Genomic DNA, 19,950 nt, shown 5'->3' with positions numbered 1-19,950 from the left:
CCGGGTGGCTCCACCTCTTCGCTGAGCCCTAATTAATGGGGCTCCGCACTGAACATCGTTAAAGCCAGGAAAAGCCGGCTTTAATCTTTTTCCCTGGATGAAAGGGGAAGATAAGAGCAACAGGAAATGTTGGTAGACCTCCCCAGAGGCTTTGTTTTAATTAAGCAGAGCTTCGAAGGGTCGACGGGTCCCATAAATAATCCTGCCATCTCCGACTTCAGTGCGTGTCTGCAAAAGCAGGAAAAGAAGAAAGTGTCCATCTCTGCTAATTGTCTTATCTTTATGGATCTCTTTAAGCAGACGGAATGAATGCAAGCGGACAATTATTGGATTGCAAGTATTTTTGATTTCCTGACTTCTACTTTCTAAAAAAGAGAAATTTTTTTTCCTTTGTTTTAATTGACTCTTAAAGATGGCGCCTGAACGGGAGTGACTGATGAATGGAATTTTAAACAGTCTGTGCAACTAAGAAGATAAGAAATGTTATGTGTGGATTTTAATGAAGTGAACTGAGCTCTCCTATACTTAAAGGGAAAAGAAGTTTCTAGACTTATATTTTGTGAATTTTAAAACTGAAATGGCTACTAAACCACCTAAGACTGGGGGCAGAAGGGTTCTGAACCAGCTTTAGAAGATCTGATTAAAGAGCAAGGAAAGTGTCTGAAGAAAGGTTTAAGGAGATTATGGATAATAATGAGAAAATAAGAGAAGAAATAAAGAGAATAATAAAAAATAAGAGAAGATATCTTGATGGCTTTTCAAGGTTTGGCAAAAGACTGGAGGTGGTGGAGGAGGAGGTGCAAGAAATTGTTCAGTCAAATCAACAAATAGAAAATAGAATGGGGAATGCAAATCAAATTGGATAAAAATGAAGATCAAGTGGTGGTGATGCAGTATAGAATGATGGAAGGAGCTCTGAGAATTAGGGGTTTGAATGAGGAGAAAGGGAAGATTTAAAAAATTTTATCAGAAGCTCTGGCTGAATTTATTGAACTTGATCCACAAGAGGTTGCTTATCAAATTGACAAAATTTATAGAGTTAATTCTTGGATTGCTAGGCAAAAGAAACTTCCTAGAGACATTGTGGTTTATTTTTGAAAAGAACAGTGAGGAATCAAATTTTGCAAGTTGCTTTTCAGAAAAACTTGAAAATAGGGAACAGGAGTTGAAGGTTTTGAAAGAGATTCCTCCCAAGATGTTAAGGGATAGAAAGGACTTTACATTTTTACACAAGAACTTAAGAAATACCAGATTCAATTTAGATGGGAGGTTCCAGTTGGCTTGACAGTGTATTATCAGGAAGAAGATATCGTATTGACACAGTGCTTAAGGCCAAAGATTTTCTTTCTACAGTGCTGAAATTTGAAATAGAAATAATAGAAAAAAGAATTCAAGAGACTCAAATGGGTGTGGAAGCTGAGGTGATTCCAGTGATGTTACCATCAGAGGAACAACCACAAGAACAAAGACTGACGAGGGGAGCCCTTAAGCGTAAAGAAAAGGAGCAACAAACTCAAAGTAAAGTTCAGGACTCTGCTACAGAAGCGGTGGGAGGAGCACGGCCGAAGATACGGGAGGACGATCTTCAGTTGATTGCCCAAAGGCTTCAGCAGCCCAGTAATGGCAAATAAAATCTTGACTTGGAATGTCAATGGTTTGAACTCAGCTCAGAAGAGAAGAAAAATATTTCATTATTTGAAACAATTTAAAAATGATGTTATTTGCTTACAAGAAACGCATATTAAATTATCAGATCAAAAGTACCTAATAAACTCAAAGTTAGGTAAACATTTTGTTGCTTCAGCTTTGGAGAAAAAACATGGCATAGTGGTTTATTTGAGAAAAGATATACCAGCCAAGTTAATAGAGGCAGATATTCATGGAAGATATATTGCTATTGAACTTACAATAGAAACAAAAAGGACTCTCTTGCTTGGTATATATGCACCCAATCAGCAACAAGAAAAATTTTATAGAATGTTATATGATAAGTTGATTCTATGGGATTATAAATCGTGTATTATATTGGGAGATTGGAATGGAGTAATAGATACACGAAAGGACAAGAGAATTTCTTCCAAGAAGATACCTGCACATGCAAAGCTGCCTAAATCCTTTTTTGATATGATAGAAGATTTTGAGTTAAGAGATGTATGGAGACTGCGGAATTTGGAGGAAAGAGACTATACTTTTTTCTCTGATAGGCATCAATCCTTCTCACGTATTGATTTTATTTTAATTTCTAATGATTTGCTTTTTAGGGTGAAGAAAACTAAGATATTTCCAAGATGTTTGTCTGATCATAGTCCTGTTTGGATGGAATTGCAATATGGAAAAGAGGGTAGAAGAACTTGGAGATTAAATGAAAATTTGTTTAGATATCAGGATAATGTAAATCAATGTAAAAAGCAGATGAAAGAATTTTTTGATTATAATTTGAATAATGAAACATCGATAGAAATGGTTTGGGACTGCAGTAAAGCTTTTATGAGAGGTGTATTAATATATCTTAATAATAGACAGAGAAATAAGCAACAAAGACAGCGTAGGTATTTAGAAGAGGAAATTTATAAGAAACAACAATTATTAATACATAATCCACATGATCAAAAACTTAAAGATGCAATAAAGTTACTACAGAATCAATTTAATATGATAATGGCTGATCAGGTGGCAACAAATATACAATATGCCAAACATAATACTTTTGTAATGCAAATAGACCTGGTAGGTGGTTAGCATACACTTTAAGGAAAAGACAAAAACAACGTACTATAGAAAAATAGAATACAAAGGTAAGAGAGATATCAACAGGATAAAATTAAAAAGCTTTTTAGAATATTATACAAATTTATATCTTAAAGATAATATATTGAATAGGGATATTGATAATTATTTGAAGGAATATAAGGTTAAAATTTAACTTTAGAACAAACGGATGAATTGAATCGGCCTATAACCTCGGAAGAAATTATTTTGGTAATTAAACAATTAAAAATGGGAAAACTCCTGTACGGATGGGCTTACAGTTAGTTATTATAGGAATTTACAGGATGAGATGTTAGGTCCACTTAAGGAATTATTTAATCAGATACAACTAGGAGAATTCCCCTCATGGAGAACCTCTTTTATTTCATTGATACCAAAGAGGAACAGGATTGTTCTAAACCTGGGAATTATAGGCCAATCTCACTTTTAAATAATGATTATAAGATTTTGTTAAAATAATAGCTAATAGATTAATGTTGATTCTGCAGCGAAGAATTCATAATGATCAATCTGGATTTATAAAGGGAGACAGATGAGGAATAATGTTAGGCAGATTGTTAATTTACTGGAGTACTTAGAAAAGAAAAATTTTATTCCAGCAGCATTTATTTTTCGATGCAGAGAAAGCTTTTGATCGATTGCATTGGGATTTTTATTTAAATTAATAGAAAAGATGCAATTTGGAGATGGTTTTTTAAGAGTAATTAGGGCAATTTATGGAGAGCAAACAGCACAGATTATAATCAATGGTAGCTTAACAGAACCTTTTAAGATTGCGAAAGGAACAAGACAGGGATGTCCTTTATCACCATTATTGTTTATTTTAACTCTAGAACCATTATTGGATAAAAATGAAGATCAAGTGGTGGTGATGCAGTATAGAATGATGGAAGGAGCTCTGAGAATTAGGGGTTTGAATGAGGAGAAAGGGAAGATTTAAAAAATTTTATCAGAAGCTCTGGCTGAATTTATTGAACTTGATCCACAAGAGGTTGCTTATCAAATTGACAAAATTTTATAGAGTTAATTCTTGGATTGCTAGGCAAAAGAAACTTCCTAGAGACATTGTGGTTTATTTTTGAAAAGAACAGTGAGGAATCAAATTTTGCAAGTTGCTTTTCAGAAAAACTTGAAAATAGGGAACAGGAGTTGAAGGTTTTGAAAGAGATCCTCCCAAGATGTTAAGGGATAGAAAAGACTTTACATTTTACACAAGAACTTAAGAAATACCAGATTCAATTTAGATGGGAGGTTCCAGTTGGCTTGACAGTGTATTATCAGGAAGAAGATATCGTATTGACACAGTGCTTAAGGCCAAAGATTTTCTTTCTACAGTGCTGAAATTTGAAATAGAAATAATAGAAAAAGAATTCAAGAGACTCAAATGGGTGTGGAAGCTGAGGTGATTCCAGTGATGTTACCATCAGAGGAACAACCACAAGAACAAAGACTGACGAGGGGAGCCCTTAAGCGTAAAGAAAAGGAGCAACAAACTCAAAGTAAAGTTCAGGACTCTGCTACAGAAGCGGTGGGAGGAGCACGGCCGAAGATACGGGAGGACGATCTTCAGTTGATTGCCCAAAGGCTTCAGCAGCCCAGTAATGGCAAATAAAATCTTGACTTGGAATGTCAATGGTTTGAACTCAGCTCAGAAGAGAAGAAAAATATTTCATTATTTGAAACAATTAAAAATGATGTTATTTGCTTACAAGAAGCATATTAAATTATCAGATCAAAAGTACCTAATAAACTCAAAGTTAGGTAAACATTTTGTTGCTTCAGCTTTGGAGAAAAACATGGCATAGTGGTTTATTTGAGAAAAGATATACCAGCCAAGTTAATAGAGGCAGATATTCATGGAAGATATATTGCTATTGAACTTACAATAGAAACAAAAGGACTCTCTTGCTTGGTATATATGCACCCAATCAGCAACAAGAAAAATTTTTATAGAATGTTATATGATAAGTTGATTCTATGGGATTATAAATCGTGTATTATATTGGGAGATTGGAATGGAGTAATAGATACGAAAGGACAAGAGAATTTCTTCCAAGAAGATACCTGCACATGCAAAGCTGCCTAAATCCTTTTTGATATGATAGAAGATTTTGAGTTAAGAGATGTATGGAATTTGGAGGAAAGAGACTATACTTTTTCTCTGATAGGCATCAATCCTTCTCACGTATTGATTTTATTTTAATTTCTAATGATTTGCTTTTTAGGGTGAAGAAAAACTAAGATATTTCCAAGATGTTTGTCTGATCATAGTCCTGTTTGGATGGAATTGCAATATGGAAAAGAGGGTAGAAGAACTTGGAGATTAAATGAAAATTTGTTTAGATATCAGGATAATGTAAATCAATGTAAAAAGCAGATGAAAGAATTTTTTGATTATAATTTGAATAATGAAACATCGATAGAAATGGTTTGGGACTGCAGTAAAGCTTTTATGAGAGGTGTATTAATATATCTTAATAATAGACAGAGAAATAAGCAACAAAGACAGCGTAGGTATTTAGAAGAGGAAAATTATAAGAAACAACAATTATTAATACATAATCCACATGATCAAAAACTTAAAGATGCAATAAAGTTACTACAGAATCAATTTAATATGATAATGGCTGATCAGGTGGCAACAAATATACAATATGCCAAACATAATACTTTTTGTAACGCAAATAGACCTGGTAGGTGGTTAGCATACACTTTAAGGAAAAGACAAAAACAACGTACTATAGAAAAAATAGAATACAAAGGTAAAGAGAGATATCAACAGGATAAAATTAAAAAAGCTTTTTTAGAATATTATACAAATTTATATCTTAAAGATAATATATTGAATAGGGATATTGATAAATATTTGAAGGAATATAAGGTTAAAAATTTAACTTTAGAACAAACGGATGAATTGAATCGGCCTATAACCTCGGAAGAAATTATTTTGGTAATTAAACAATTAAAAATGGGAAAACTCCTGGTACGGATGGGCTTACAGTTAGTTATTATAGGAACTTACAGGATGAGATGTTAGGTCCACTTAAGGAATTATTTAATCAGATACAACTAGGAGAATTCCCCCCTCATGGAGAACCTCTTTTATTTCATTGATACCAAAAGAGGAACAGGATTGTTCTAAACCTGGGAATTATAGGCCAATCTCACTTTTAAATAATGATTATAAGATTTTTGTTAAAATAATAGCTAATAGATTAATGTTGATTCTGCAGCGAAGAATTCATAATGATCAATCTGGATTTATAAAAGGGAGACAGATGAGGAATAATGTTAGGCAGATTGTTAATTTACTGGAGTACTTAGAAAAGAAAAATTTTATTCCAGCAGCATTTATTTTTCTCGATGCAGAGAAAGCTTTTGATCGATTGCATTGGGATTTTTTATTTAAATTAATAGAAAAGATGCAATTTGGAGATGGTTTTTTAAGAATAATTAGGGCAATTTATGGAGAGCAAACAGCACAGATTATAATCAATGGTAGCTTAACAGAACCTTTTAAGATTGCGAAAGGAACAAGACAGGGATGTCCTTTATCACCATTATTGTTTATTTTAACTCTAGAACCATTATTGGATAAAATACGAGAAGTAAAGGAGATAGAGGAATTAGAGTTAGACAGTATGAATATAAGTTAAGAGCTTTTGCAGATGATTTGGTGATTACTTTAACAAACCCTATAAATTCTAGTAAATCTTTGTTGGAAATAATTGATCAATATGGGAATGTCTCAGGGTTTAAGGTAAATCAGAAAAAGACAAAAGTGATAATAAAAAATATGGCCAGACAACAGAAAGAAAAACTAGAGGAAGTAACAGGATTTGAAATTGTAAAGAAGGTTAAGTACTTAGGGTTTATATTACGTCATCAAATGTGAAATTGTATAAGAATAACTATGAGGTTTTATGGCAAAAGTTCAGAAGGAGTTGATTGTTTGGAAAAATTGCAATTATCTTTGCTGGGAGAATTGCTGCTATTAAAATGAATGTTTTACCTAGATTTTTATTCCTCTTTCAGATGATACCAATAATTAAGAAAGATAAGAATCTTGAGGAATGGCAGAAGGAATTAACAAATTTATATGGGAAGGTAAAAAGCTAGGGTTAAAATGAAAATAATTCAAGATTCTCGGAAAGGGAGGTTTAAAATGCCTAATTTTAAATTATATTATGAAGCAGCTGCTCTCTCTGCAATAAGTGATTGGTTTAATTTAACAGAGGACAGAATTTTGAATATAGAAGGTTATGATTTGTTATATGGATGGCATGCATATTTAATTTATGACAAAAAGTGGATAAGGCCTTTAAAAATCATGTGCTAAGAAATGCCCTTCATGTGTTTGGAAAAATACTCTTATAAACTAAATTATAAGGTTCCTATATGGGCATGTCCTAGACATACAGTAGAAAATATAAACATAGAACAGAATCAGGAAATGATTACATATAAAGATCTTTTGTATACTGAAAGAGGTAATTTGCAGTTAAAATCTCTGCAAGTATTAAGAGAGGAAGGGAAAAATTATACTTGGTTTCAATATGAGCAATTACGTGCTAGATGGAAGGGAGATCAGAAAATTGGTATAGAGCAGAACGAGGGAAATTTGGTAAAGCAAATTAGAAATCAGTCTCAGGAGCATATAAAGAGATTGTATAATGTGTTACTTGAAATAGATTCTGAAAGGGACTTGGTAAAGGACTGTATGATAAAGTGGGCACAAAATTTTCAGGAGCCAATATTATTGGAAACGTGGGAAAAAATTTGGGTTAGAAATGTTAAATTCACTCAGGCACAGAATCTGAGGGAAAATTTTTATAAAATGTTTTATAGATGGCATCTAGATCCTAAAAAATTATCGTGTATGTATCCAGAAATGCAAGCAAAATGTTGGAGATGTAATTGTGATGACGCTACATATTTTCACATTTGGTGGACTTGTAAGGACATAAAGGCCTTTTGGATAAAAATTTGGTGGATTTTACAAAATGTTCTGAAAAAGAAGATAAAGTTCCTGCCGCAATTTTTCTTGTTGGGAATTATTACGGATTGTACAGTAATTGAGACTAAATTGATTTTAAATCTAATAACTGCAGCAAGATTACTAATAGGACAATATTGGAAGAAAAAAGAAGTACCAACAATACAAGAATGGATATTGAAAGTTGCCAATTTGGCTGAGATGGCGAAGATATCAGCCTTTTTGAAAGACAATACGCAAGAAAGATACTTAAAGGAATGGAAAAAATGGATTGACTATATTCAACGTAGATATCAGACTAAGAGTTATCAGACTGTTTTGAATGATTATGATGTATTATTTTGATTGCTTTGGGGAAGTTAGGAATTGATGATTGTAGGGGTATAATTAAGTTGGGACGAAAATTTTTTAGCATATGTTTGTTTTATCTTTAACTATACCTTGTGTTCGTTCCGGGAAGTCGGGGGGGGGAGGGGGGTTGCGAAGGGAGGGGGACGAGGGGGGGAAAGGGGGAAAAAAAAAATTTGTAAAACTTTTTGAATAAAAAAAAAAAAAAAAAAATAACCACTGTGCCACTGTGGCTCATAATTATAGTTGGATGTTCTAATGGGAATTTGGTAGAACCAGAATGGTCCAAATCAATGCAGAGTTCTATCAGTCGCTACAAAGAGGAGTCTGGTGAATCAACTTATAATTTGATTCCTTCTTTCTTATTAGGCCAGGATATGTTTTCAGTTGTGACCACTGAAATTTAATTAAAGGATTCTCAGACTGTCAATTAGAACTCCCTGAGCAGCTTTGACAACTTAGAGAAAGACACACACTTTTTTTTTTAAATCACTCTCTCGCAGGAAGAATGGGAGCACTGTCAAAACTTTCTTGGAGTCTGCTTAGCCCACTGCCTAAGCAAGCCAGCCTAAGCAATGTGAGGGTCCATTTTGACAATGTCCCTGCTTTATTGGCGCAGGCAAAGTAGTGAGGCTTTCAAAACTCACTTTAGGCTCCACCTATGCAGATGTGCAGGTATATTATAAGTACCACACTGTCAAAGGATCCATGACTGAAGCCGTTATTTCAGAGGTCATTTATAGAGTTCCTGCACTGACTTAAGTAATTGTCAGTACCGTCTTTTCAAATGCATTTTCGAAATCGAAAATTGAAAAATAAGGAGCTGCAAGAGAAGATGTGACTTACTTTAGAAATACATATGGTTTTAATAAAAGAGCTGGATAAAAAGCTTTGGTTCATGACTCTTCTCAACCACTTTGCACGTAATAGTGGTGATAAACACAGTGTGAATAAGCGGTGCAAGAGTGTTCTATGTTTTGCTGGCAGTTAACATCTGAACACCTCTGTACATTACAATTGGCAACTCTTAGAGGCAAATGCAGCAATGGAACACATGACATCTTGTGCTCGTCCACACATTCACTCTATGCTTAAGCTCCATAAATGAATGTCTTATAAAGCTAAATTTCAGGGAATTAAAAGTAAATGAAAAGCAGCTACAGGTAATTCTTGACATACAACAGTTCATTTAGTGACAGTTCAGAGTTACAAAGGCACTGAAAAAAGTGACTCATGACCATTTTTCATACTTAACAACCATTGCCAAAATGTGGATTGATTATATTTAAAATAAGTATCAGATAAAAAAAATATCGAATAGCATATGAGTAAATTTAGGAAATATTTTGTATTAGATATATTTTTGAAGGAGAGGGGAATTGAGAGTGTGACTAAGTGTGGTGTGACTAGAGATTATAATTTAGGAATTATTTTGGATTATGATTGTTAGTTTTGATACCCTGCATTTTGTTCTGGGAAGTCAGGGTGGGGGGAGGGGAATTGGGGGGGGGTTTGGTAGAGATGGAGTGATGGTTAATGTACAGGGATTATTGAAGAAATATAATTAATGTAGGGTCGGGTCTGCATAGTTACCATTTTAGAACGGTGAGGAGGGAGAAAAGAGAGAGTAGGAGGTAGGAAAGAGGAGAAGAGGAAGGAAGAGGGATAGTAGAGGGAGAAGGAAGGTGTAGGGTGGAGGGAGGAGAGGATGTAGATAAGAGAAGGAGAGGAAGGTTTGGAAAGTAAAAGAAGGTAGAAGAGGGAAGAGTGTTAAAAAGGGGGGTGGTGACTGGGCAAGCCCGACTAATTGTATGTAACTGTACATTGGATGAATTATTTGATATGATTGTAAAAATAAAACTTTTTATTAAAAAAAAAAAAAACAACCATTGCCGCATCCCCATGGTCACGTGATTTACATTCCGATGCCAGACAACTAACTCATACTTACGACGGTTGCAGTGTCCTGGGGTCATGCGATTCCCTTCTGGCAAACAAAGCTATTGGGAAAGCCAGATTCACTTAACAACCATGTTACTAACTTAACAGCTGCAATGTTTCGCTTAACAAACGTGACAAGAAAAGTCGTAAAATGTGGCAAAACTCACTTAACAAATTTCTCACTTAGCAACATAAAAATTGGGCTCAATTGTGATCATAAGTTGAGGACTACCTGTACTGCATAAGCCAGTTAAAAATTCCAGCAATAAAAGCCATGGCATACTATAAGTGTTGAACATCTAGCAACATATCCAGAATGTCTTGTTTGTGCCAAAGATGATGCCTGTGGACTGGGCGTTGTGGCTCAAAGGCTGCTGACCAATATTCACATATATTATTCTATGTAGAACTCTTTCTGCCCATGTGGGCCTGTTTTTTCATTTCGCCCCTTGAAGCCATGTTTTAGGTGACTATGATCTTACCGCTTAAGAAATGTGTCTTGGCATGCCTGTGCAAAGTGAAAAATATTTACACTTTGCACCGGCTCTGTTTGGTCAGAATGCATTTCTTAATCAGCTTGGGGGTGAGGTCGGGGTGGAGAGTATTGCAGTTTGTTCAAACATAGTTGGTCAAGCAAAAATGAATTACACTGAGGGCTCCAGATGGCACATCTTCAAAACCATCTTCAATGAGGCAAGGAGCTTTATCTTAAGTTAAAATGTACAACAACAATCCATGAGTTGAAGAACGCTGCAAGTAGTTTCATGCGTCAAAGGGTACTTGAGTCTTGCTTTGAAACCTCAGCCAACTTTGTTTGACCACAGCTTTTGGAAACTGAGAGTGGTTTCAAACTAGCTAGATAGGATGTTGAGGTCTGCTGTTCAAAGACACATGTAAATATACAATCCCACTGGGCACGTCGCGCAACCTCTAGAGTGCATGTAAAGTAGCTTTTTGGAAGCAGGCCACGGAATTTATTCTTACACGAGGGCTATTTTTTAACACTAGACTCAAGTTTACAAGGAAGCCAACGTTATGTTGATTTGACAGAGCGATTGTGAACATTTGCAGTTCGAAATTTCAAAGGTCCACGATCTGTTTGGCATGTAAATATCAAGAAGGAATTTTATCCTTCTCCTCCTCCTCCTCCTTTATGAAGAAGAAAAATGTATGCCATTCTCCCATCACCCGGGTAATATTTGTCACTTTTCATTGGGTTTTGCTTCACTTGCTTCATTTGTTTGTTGCTCTTTGTACTGTAACTGTTTGTATAAGACATTTCTCACACACTCATCATAACATAAATTATTTAGTGCTTTTACTGTAATTCCTAGAAACTTGTGGCCAGGTACTTAAAGTGTATATATTCTTTTCCCTCTGGTTATAGATACAGCAGAATACAGTACCTTCTGGAATTGTGTTCTATTCTCATTTCGCCTCTCAAAAACATGAATGATTCTAACTCATACACTTCTTTGTTTTAGTCAAAACCATTATTCATGAAAAATTAACTAGAGGTGATGCTTTGCTTTTAGATAGTATAGGCTTTTCTGTCCTAGATAAGTTTTCTTTTTTCCCCCCTGTCTCTTTTTAACCCTCCAAATCCATCTGGCAAGCCTTAAGTACAACATTGTTCTGATATTAACCTGAAAATTGTGTTTATCGCAGTCTGAACTTCTAATTTTAAATGGAATGATACGGTTAAGTACTATGATATTTCAGTCTGTATGATTCTAGTGTTCGACCAGATTACAATTTTATTTAAAACTCTTGCCAAAAGAAGATGAAAAAAATATTTAAAACATCATCACATTTTATTATTTAATTCAATCTATTTCCCAGTCTCTGATTCCATTCAATGGCTAGAAAAGCTAAGAATTTTACATAACTGTTTTGACATTTCTAGTTGGTATTTAAGGTCAGATTCTAGCAATTTGTGGTTTCCAGGTGTGTTTGGAGCATATCTTTCAGAATTCTAGAAGTTTCCAGAGTGGTCTGAGGACCATAAGCTTATGCACTCAGAGAAGAACCCTACCTTGTCACCTAGGCCACCATTTCTGAAAACAATATGACTTTTTAAAACCAATTCGTAATGAAAGATGAATGGCCCATAAATCAAAGAAGATTTCTCCAACAAATAAATGAATAGATGACTCCATCCATCCCTCTGAGTAAGCCAGCAAGAAAAATTTGGGTCTCTGCCAAGGTGACATGTAATTGGAAGATATTATTTTATATATAAACAAATGTTGTACATACTAGGATAAAAAAAGAACAAGAATGCTGCGCTTATTATTTCATAGAAAATAAATTGATTCAGCAGCACCTACTTTATTCAGATGTTACCAGATCTGTTTCCATCTGGTAACAGATGGAAAGAATTTTCTGGAAGTCTTATTTGTATTTCATTTTACCTCGAAAATGGAAATCCCTTCATTTTCATTCTTAGCAGTGTGTATATATATATATGAGAGTATATGCCCGCAGGAAGCTGGCTTGCTCTGAAAATATGCCTTCAGAGGCTTTCTATTTTAAACTTTAGAACAAATATTTTAATTCTCTACAGCAGCAAGAGATCTGGTATTCTCCTGAATGAATATAAGCTCTGCCATGGTTGTCATCTTACCCTGATAATATCACAAGACAAGTAATGACAGATTAAGACCTGACTTGCAGAGGGGAAACTAAATTACAAGACTTTTATTAAGGCATAAATAAACCTATTAACCATTATCTAGAATACCAATTAGTAGAAGGAGCACTGACAATTTTATTTATCAACATTAAACACAATTATTAATTACAGACCTGACGAATCTACCAGTAAGCAGAACATGTTGGGTGTGCTGGAGGCTTAAGCCCATTATATGAGAAGGCTGATTACCAGAATCCTATGGGGAAATAAGTAATTGTAGTTGTAAAATTTTAATTGCCTTGGAATAAGGTAAATTATATTCTCTTGTCTTAGAATATAAATAGTATGGCATTAAGGTACAAGCCTCAGTAGTTTTAAGCAGCACATGATTTAGACATCCAAGCTATAAGAAACAAGGAAAAGAAACGGTCATATTTGTAGCAGTTAACTTATTTTCTGTTTTGAATTAGTAAATTCATTGATGGTGATAAGCAGCTATGAGTCTGCTTCTCCGGCAAGTCTTAGGTGTCATATATTGTTACCGTTGGATTAATGAAAGAACAAAAATGCCGCAGGGTTGCGTAAGAGCATACAGTTGTTTCAACCAATCCATTGTTTCTTTTGAACCAATGCCTGTTATTGAACATGGAAGTGCAGTCTGAATGGTTGTTAATAGGAATTTAATATCTCTTATCTGTGAAGCTGGACAAAAAAAAAAATCTTTCTCACCGACAGCATTATCTTGTTGCAGATTGCTTGCTGGTTAAGGTGATATAGCTTCAAAGTGACGCGAACCTCCTATTCCAAGAATATTTGCATCACACTTTTTAAGAGGTTTATTTAGAAAGTTACATGAGGCCTTTTCTAAAATTCAAATGAAGTTTCACAAAAAATATTCTGCCTGGTTTTAATTGTAAACTGAATTGCGTGAAACCTCTTCGCTAAAGGAGGTTTTCTGAAGTCAGCTATTGGGTAAACAATCCTCCTTTCTTTTTTCAGGAGAAATTTTTGAGTAGCTCTTAATCAGCTTTCAGTGCAATTGCTTAGAATGGGAGCTTTAAGAAAACTACCCTATGCAGGAACTTGTCATCAATTATTACTTCCATCAGATATTTCCAATCCTTTCTTTTATGTATCCACAGATACAAACCAACTGTATTTAGAGACTGGTTCTTTTTCTTTCAAAGATATGAAATCCTGGCTTTCGGGACACTTGCTCACCAACGCAGCCAAAAATTCATTTTCAAAACTTATGGAGAAACTTTGCGTCGTGATGGAAGTTCCTCCAGCGGACAGCAGCCGGAGTATGACTTATGTAGAGAAAGACTCCTTGGTTCAGAGACTGGCTCGTGGGCTCCATAAAATAAACGCACAGACCCTCGAAGCTGGCATAACTGACAGGACCCCTGCTATGGTTGGTATGCTCAGTTACATTATGGAAGCTTTCCCATTGTGTCGGATTCCGAAATGTTAATCCTTTCTTAGTTTACTCATCAGACTGCTCAACTCTCTAAAGGGAAAATTGAGGAGGTGCAGGAAAAGAGGCAATATTTTTCAGGCTTTCCCTCAATTCGATATTATTTCAGTAATTCTTTCCCAAAACCTTTTAGCATCCTTTCTGTCATTTGCTGCTCAAGGCAATGTGCAGTGTTCTTTTAAAATACCCCTGTGAGGTAATGGATGATTTTAATTTAAAAAAACCTGTGATTACCCACTGCATATTTGGGATGCATGCTGTTACTAAAGACATTTCCCCCAAAAAAATACAGTAACTACTCTTCATGCTTATTTTCATTTTCAGAAAATACCTTCTGTGTATGTGTATATATATATATGTGTGTGTGTGTGTGTTGCTTTGAGAGTACTTTACACTTATGGATGAATTTAGAAAAGGGGAGCTTTGTCTTAATTTGCTCAGGTATTCAAAGCTATTGATTTATTGCCCAACCATCATATTTTCTAGCTAACATTGTTCCTATTTTTTTTTTAATACCAGAAAACCATAGCGTCCTTGCAGAAGCAGATATTCGAATTTACACAAAGGCTGCACACAGCAGAAGTAGAACGGCGGTCATTGCGCTTGGAGCTCACAGAATTCAAACGGAATTTGAATGAGATGAAGAAAGAGGCTGACAAAGCTCATAGTTTGCAAGAGCAATTATATGTGTTTAAGCAATCTGTAAGTCTATTTGATTAAGATGAGGGAGGGAATAATCAGCTTTAAAGGAGGGGATTCTATTTAGCATCCTTTAAATATCCAATGACGAACCTCTACATTCTTAGGTGGGATTCTTCGTTCTTGCTTCCCCTAACACATGCACAAAACCCCTCTCTATGTCTTGTAAATTCTCAGCTGGGAGTCATTAAAAGAAAAGGCCAAAGACACTCCTGGTACAATTAGTCCATTATGTTGCAGAATAAGGTAGATTGAGTCAATAATCTATTCAGAAGAGTGGAATTCTTGGTCTGTTAAATTAGGCTGTTTGCGCTGTGGGAGAACTGGACTTTGAAAACTCAAATGGTGTATGGACAACATCTCTCTTACTGTTTTTATGTACATTCTACTTGTATCACACGCTGCATTTTGCTAATGGTTGGCAAAATTGTCGAACAAAGCAAGTTTTCTCTACATCAGGGGTCTCCAATCTTGGCAACTTTAAGACTTGTGGACTTCAACTCTGGGAGTTGGAGTCCACAAGTCTTAAAGTTGCCAAGGTTGGAGACTCCTGCTCTACATGCTGCAGAAGATCTACATTTCTGCCAGATCTACATTAGATTGAACAGGTGATCTAACAGGGATTATTACCTGGCAGCTGTACAGGAGGCAGTTTATTTGCAGATGGGCAGCATTTGCTACTGCTTCATGTGACTGGAGTTGATCACCATTCACGAAGGCCCGCCTATTGTCACATACAATAGCTTGGATTTCTGAAGGCTTTTCCTTTACCTGTCAACATTGCTTGAGTCCAGGACCTCTGTAAAGGCCACATGTCTCCTAGAAATAATCTGAATTCCTGGGAAAGGAGGAAATAACTTTGACAATACTAAAAAGGGATAGAGTATATATGGAATAGCTTCGGAACAATCCTACCTATTGATTTTAAAAAGGGGCAGTGATGGGCCTTAAAAAAGGGCATGTTTTTCAGATTATATTAATAAACGAAGCAAATAAGGTAGCACTCCTATAATCTCTGCTTGTTTGTTCCTTGATATAGACAGTCTTGAAAGGCTGACACTAATCCGGTTTGCTTGAGATTTGTCCATTCCTTTTGCAGTTGGTACAAATGTAAACACCTCTCCCAGCAGAAGATGGAGATAGAAAGTTTTATAAAATAATCTTAGCACCCCAGTAAAACTATAGTTTGATGTCTAGCTGTAGTCCTGATGTCTAGCAGGTAGTTCTCGACTTAAAACAGTTCATTTAGTGACCGTTCAAAGTTACAACCGTACTGAAAAAAGTGACTTATGACCATTTTTCACACTTAGAACCTTTGTAGCATCCCCATGTTCATGTGATCAAAATTCAGATGCTTGGCAAGTGATTCATACTTATAACCGTTGCAGTGTTCCAAGGTCATGTGATCACCTTTTGCAAACTTTGGCAAAATCAACGCCAAATTCGCTTAACAGCCGTGTTACTAACTTATCAACTGCAGTGATTCGCTTAACAGCTGCGCAAGAAAGGTTGTAAAATGGGGCAAAATTCCCTTAACAAATGTCTCACTTAACAACCAACATTTTGGCTTCAATTGTGGTCGTAAGTCAAGGACTACCTGTATTAGGTAGAGAGACAAAGTTTAAACTGCTATTGATTTCGTTTCGTCTTGCAACATGTAAATTGACTAGAATGGATAAATAAGGACTAGGGTTCTATAGGTTGGTAGCCAGTTTGTCAAAACATTTTAGGCAGTGCCAAATAAGACATTAGATGAAGTCTGGTTGACTCTGTAATTAAACACATGGAGCAATATGGAGATTCTGTTCAAATTAACTCCTTTTGTAGAATAATAGTAATAATGATAACCATCATCATCATCGTATATTTTATTATCTATTTTAAGAAAATACTTAGTTGATACCTAGGACACTGGTAGCAACCTGTATCAACCATTATCACCAGTCAGTGATATTTGTGATACATTTTAAATGTCCAGTTGACTGAGTTTCATGTTTAATGAATAAAAGATAACAACAACAATCACAACAACAGCGGAACTGCAAAACACTGTGCTGCTCGGAACAACATATCTTTTAAGAAGATACTTGGTCGATACCTAGGAGCTGGCAGCAACCTGTATAACCATTAGCACCAGTCAATGGTATTTGTGATGTTCAGTTGACTGAGTTTCATGTTTAATGAATAAAGTAAATAATGATGATGATGATAACAATAACAATAATAATAAGATATATAACATCTTTCTTGGGATAATTTGGAAAAAAAACCCTTTCTTGATGCCTGCTTCTGCTTCAGTTTTTTGAGAAATCTTGCGAATAAAAATCACCTGGCATTAACATTGTCTAATGGCCCTGGCTTGGAGAGGAGTGCCTCTAGGGCAAATATATTGAGCGTTTTAAAACTTTTACATTAGAATGTTGCATATTGGCAAGTGGGATACTGAAAATCAAGTGTATAAACAATGCTGCTGCTTCATGACAGAACACAATTTATTTCCTTTATCAGAAATTGATCACCCACGAGAGGTTTGAAAGTGCATGTGAAGAACTAAATAATGCATTACTCCGGGAGCAGCAGGCCCAAATGCTTTTGAAGGAACAGGCGCAGCAGCTCCAGGAGTTGCAATTTAAACTGGAATTGCATTCTTCGGAAGAGGCAGACAAAAACCAAACTCTCAGTGATGCCGTAAAGGTAGGATGGTATTTCTTCAAAAGTAAATAAATAAAATAAACAAAATAAGAATAGAAACGCGATGTTCACCTGAAAGCAATATTTAGGTTTTTTAGGACCACAGAAGCAAATGTAAAGTGCAGCCACTCAGAGCTCAACAGAAAGCTGAAGTAGAAAACTCACTTGGATAGAGAGAGAAAAACAGTCCGTGTTGAAAGGAGAGTGGAGGGCAACCTCTTTCTTAAAATTAAATAAAGTATAAAAATTGAGTCTGGGTTTCTTGTAGAGAAAGCAAAAGGATAGAGGTCCTGTCCACTCCCTCTGGCCCCGGCCTGTTGAATTTAAAATGCATGTAGTAATTTATTTCATCCTCCTGACCTCTTTCAAAGAATTAGTCTGGACAGAGGGGAAGTTGTTCATAACCAGAGAGGAGAGAGCTCATATTCTTGTGGTCAGCTCCTGATCCCTAAGCCATGGTTATTTTTCTTTGTTTGTTCTGCAGAAGGCCAAGGAGCCAGTTAATTGGCCAGTTGCTCTACAAATTTGCAGTATTTATTACATATGCATGTTTCCCTCTGGGGAATGGGGCGAGCTATGTAATCAGCACATATTCCTATATAACTCTGCTGTTCTACTTACTAGTTCCTGAAAAAGAAGATGTAACCGGTTTTCCTTTAGAGGTGGTGGTGGGGGCCTATGGTGGCTTTATTGCTGCAGCTCTTTTTCTCTTATCAAGATGGAAAAGGGGGTTGGGTGGGAAGGAAATATGGCTACTTGTATTGCTCAAACAGCTCAACATTGCAAGACACAGGTCGTCCTCGACGTACGACCAGAATCGAGTCCAAAATTTCTGTGGCTAAGTGAGAAATTTGTTAAGTGCATTCCTCCTCCCCATCCCCCGTTTTATGCACCTTTCTTGCCAAATTTGTTAAGTGAATCACTGCAGCTGTTAAATTAGTAAGCCTGCTGTTAAGTGAATCCAGTCAAATCCTTGACTTTGCTTGTGAGCAGGAGATCACAAAAGGGGATCACATACCACCACCACCCTGGGACACGGCAACCGTCATAAACATGAACCGGTTGTCAAGCATCCGAATGCAAATCACGTGACCACGGGGTCATAAGTGTGAAAATCGTGACCGTTGCAACGGTCATAAGTGTGAAAAGTACTCATAAGTCACTTTTTCCAGTGCTGTTGTAACTTTGGACGGTCACTAAGTGAGCTTGTGTAACTCGAGGGCTACCTGTACTTTCATTCCAGGATTGCTCAGCTTTGCAAGACTTCTGCTTGGAAATAAAATTGATGTCTACAGAATGGCAAACTAGTTTCCTGACAAAAGTGGGAACACCCCACTCCTCCAAATTCTTTTTGAATGGCCACATTGTTAAAGTAGACAGTGAGACAGAACCAAGAAGTAGACGAGGCTGTGTGAAAAATGAAATGCCGTTTATCGAAATAAGTGTAAGGATGAGGGAAAACAGAGTTGATTAAATTAAATTTTAATTAAACTTAAACTAATTAGATACGGTTAATGAAGTTAATCTCTTAATAATTTGAGACTTTCCCCCTTCTGTTACTTTATCCTGATTATCCTTCCAAGTTTCAACAGGGTGTCAAATGTTGATGAACCTGGGCAGATCACCAGAGGAGATTAATCGTGGATATTAAAATTAGTGTTTTCAAGAATTGGATATTAAAATTAGTGCTCAAGAATATAAACAGATGTTTTTTTTAAAAAAAAATATTTCTCAGTATAACCAGGTTCAGTGAATAACACATCCAAGATTATAGCAGGTGGTTTGCAACCTTTTCTTCACCATGGACCGAACCTCTTTAAATACCTTTTGTGGCCACGAACTATGGCCAGGGACCCCCAAGACTTAACTCAAGTTTTAAATCATAACATTTCTTCAAGCCTTTGTGACGCCCTGCGACCATATTGCAGTAAGGGACCACGGACCACAGGTTGAGAACTACTGGATTACAGATAGTCCTCGATTTACAACCGTTTGTTTAGTGACCATTCAAAGTTACAACGGGACTGAAAAAAGTGACTTATGACCATTTTTCCCACTTAACAATCATTGGAGTATCCCCATGGTCACGTGATCGAAATTCAGATGCTTGGAAAGTGATTCAGATCCTGGGGACATGAGATCACCTTTTGCGACCTTCTGACAAGCAAAATTAATGGGGGAAGCCCGATTCATTTAATGGCCGTCTTACTAACTTAACATCTGCAGTGATTCGCTTAACAGCTGTAGCAAGAAAGCTCATAAAATGGGGCAAAACTCACTTAACAAATGTCTCACTTAGCAACAGATATTTTGGGCTCAGTTGTTGTCGTAAGTCGAAGACTACCTGTATAGTATTTTTCTAGGTAAAGCAGAATGTAAATAAATAAAGAATAA

At 35.9% G+C, this 19,950-nt stretch overlaps 1 protein-coding gene across 10 annotated transcripts in view; it reads left to right on the top strand.

Moving 5' to 3' along the window:
• CCDC171 (coiled-coil domain containing 171) overlaps window positions 1–19,950 on the top strand; it is a 220,734-nt gene that overhangs the window by 105,628 nt on the left and 95,156 nt on the right. For 8 of the 10 annotated variants that reach the window (XR_009153715.1, XM_058171431.1, XM_058171429.1 and 5 more), the window contains 3 exons: window positions 13,832–14,103; window positions 14,686–14,868; window positions 17,374–17,559. Coding sequence is in view for 9 of the 10 variants with exons in the window: in XM_058171431.1 (XP_058027414.1) it covers window positions 13,832–14,103; window positions 14,686–14,868; window positions 17,374–17,559 (641 nt within the window). In the remaining variant the exon portion in view is untranslated. The remainder of the gene's footprint in view (window positions 1–13,831; window positions 14,104–14,685; window positions 14,869–17,373; window positions 17,560–19,950) is intronic. The other 2 variants (XM_058171423.1, XM_058171426.1) reach the window with 1 other exon arrangement.

This window comes from Ahaetulla prasina, chromosome 2, assembly GCF_028640845.1.
Source record: "Ahaetulla prasina isolate Xishuangbanna chromosome 2, ASM2864084v1, whole genome shotgun sequence".
Lineage (NCBI taxonomy): Eukaryota > Metazoa > Chordata > Lepidosauria > Squamata > Colubridae > Ahaetulla > Ahaetulla prasina.
This window is presented reverse-complemented; position numbering and strand designations above follow the sequence as displayed.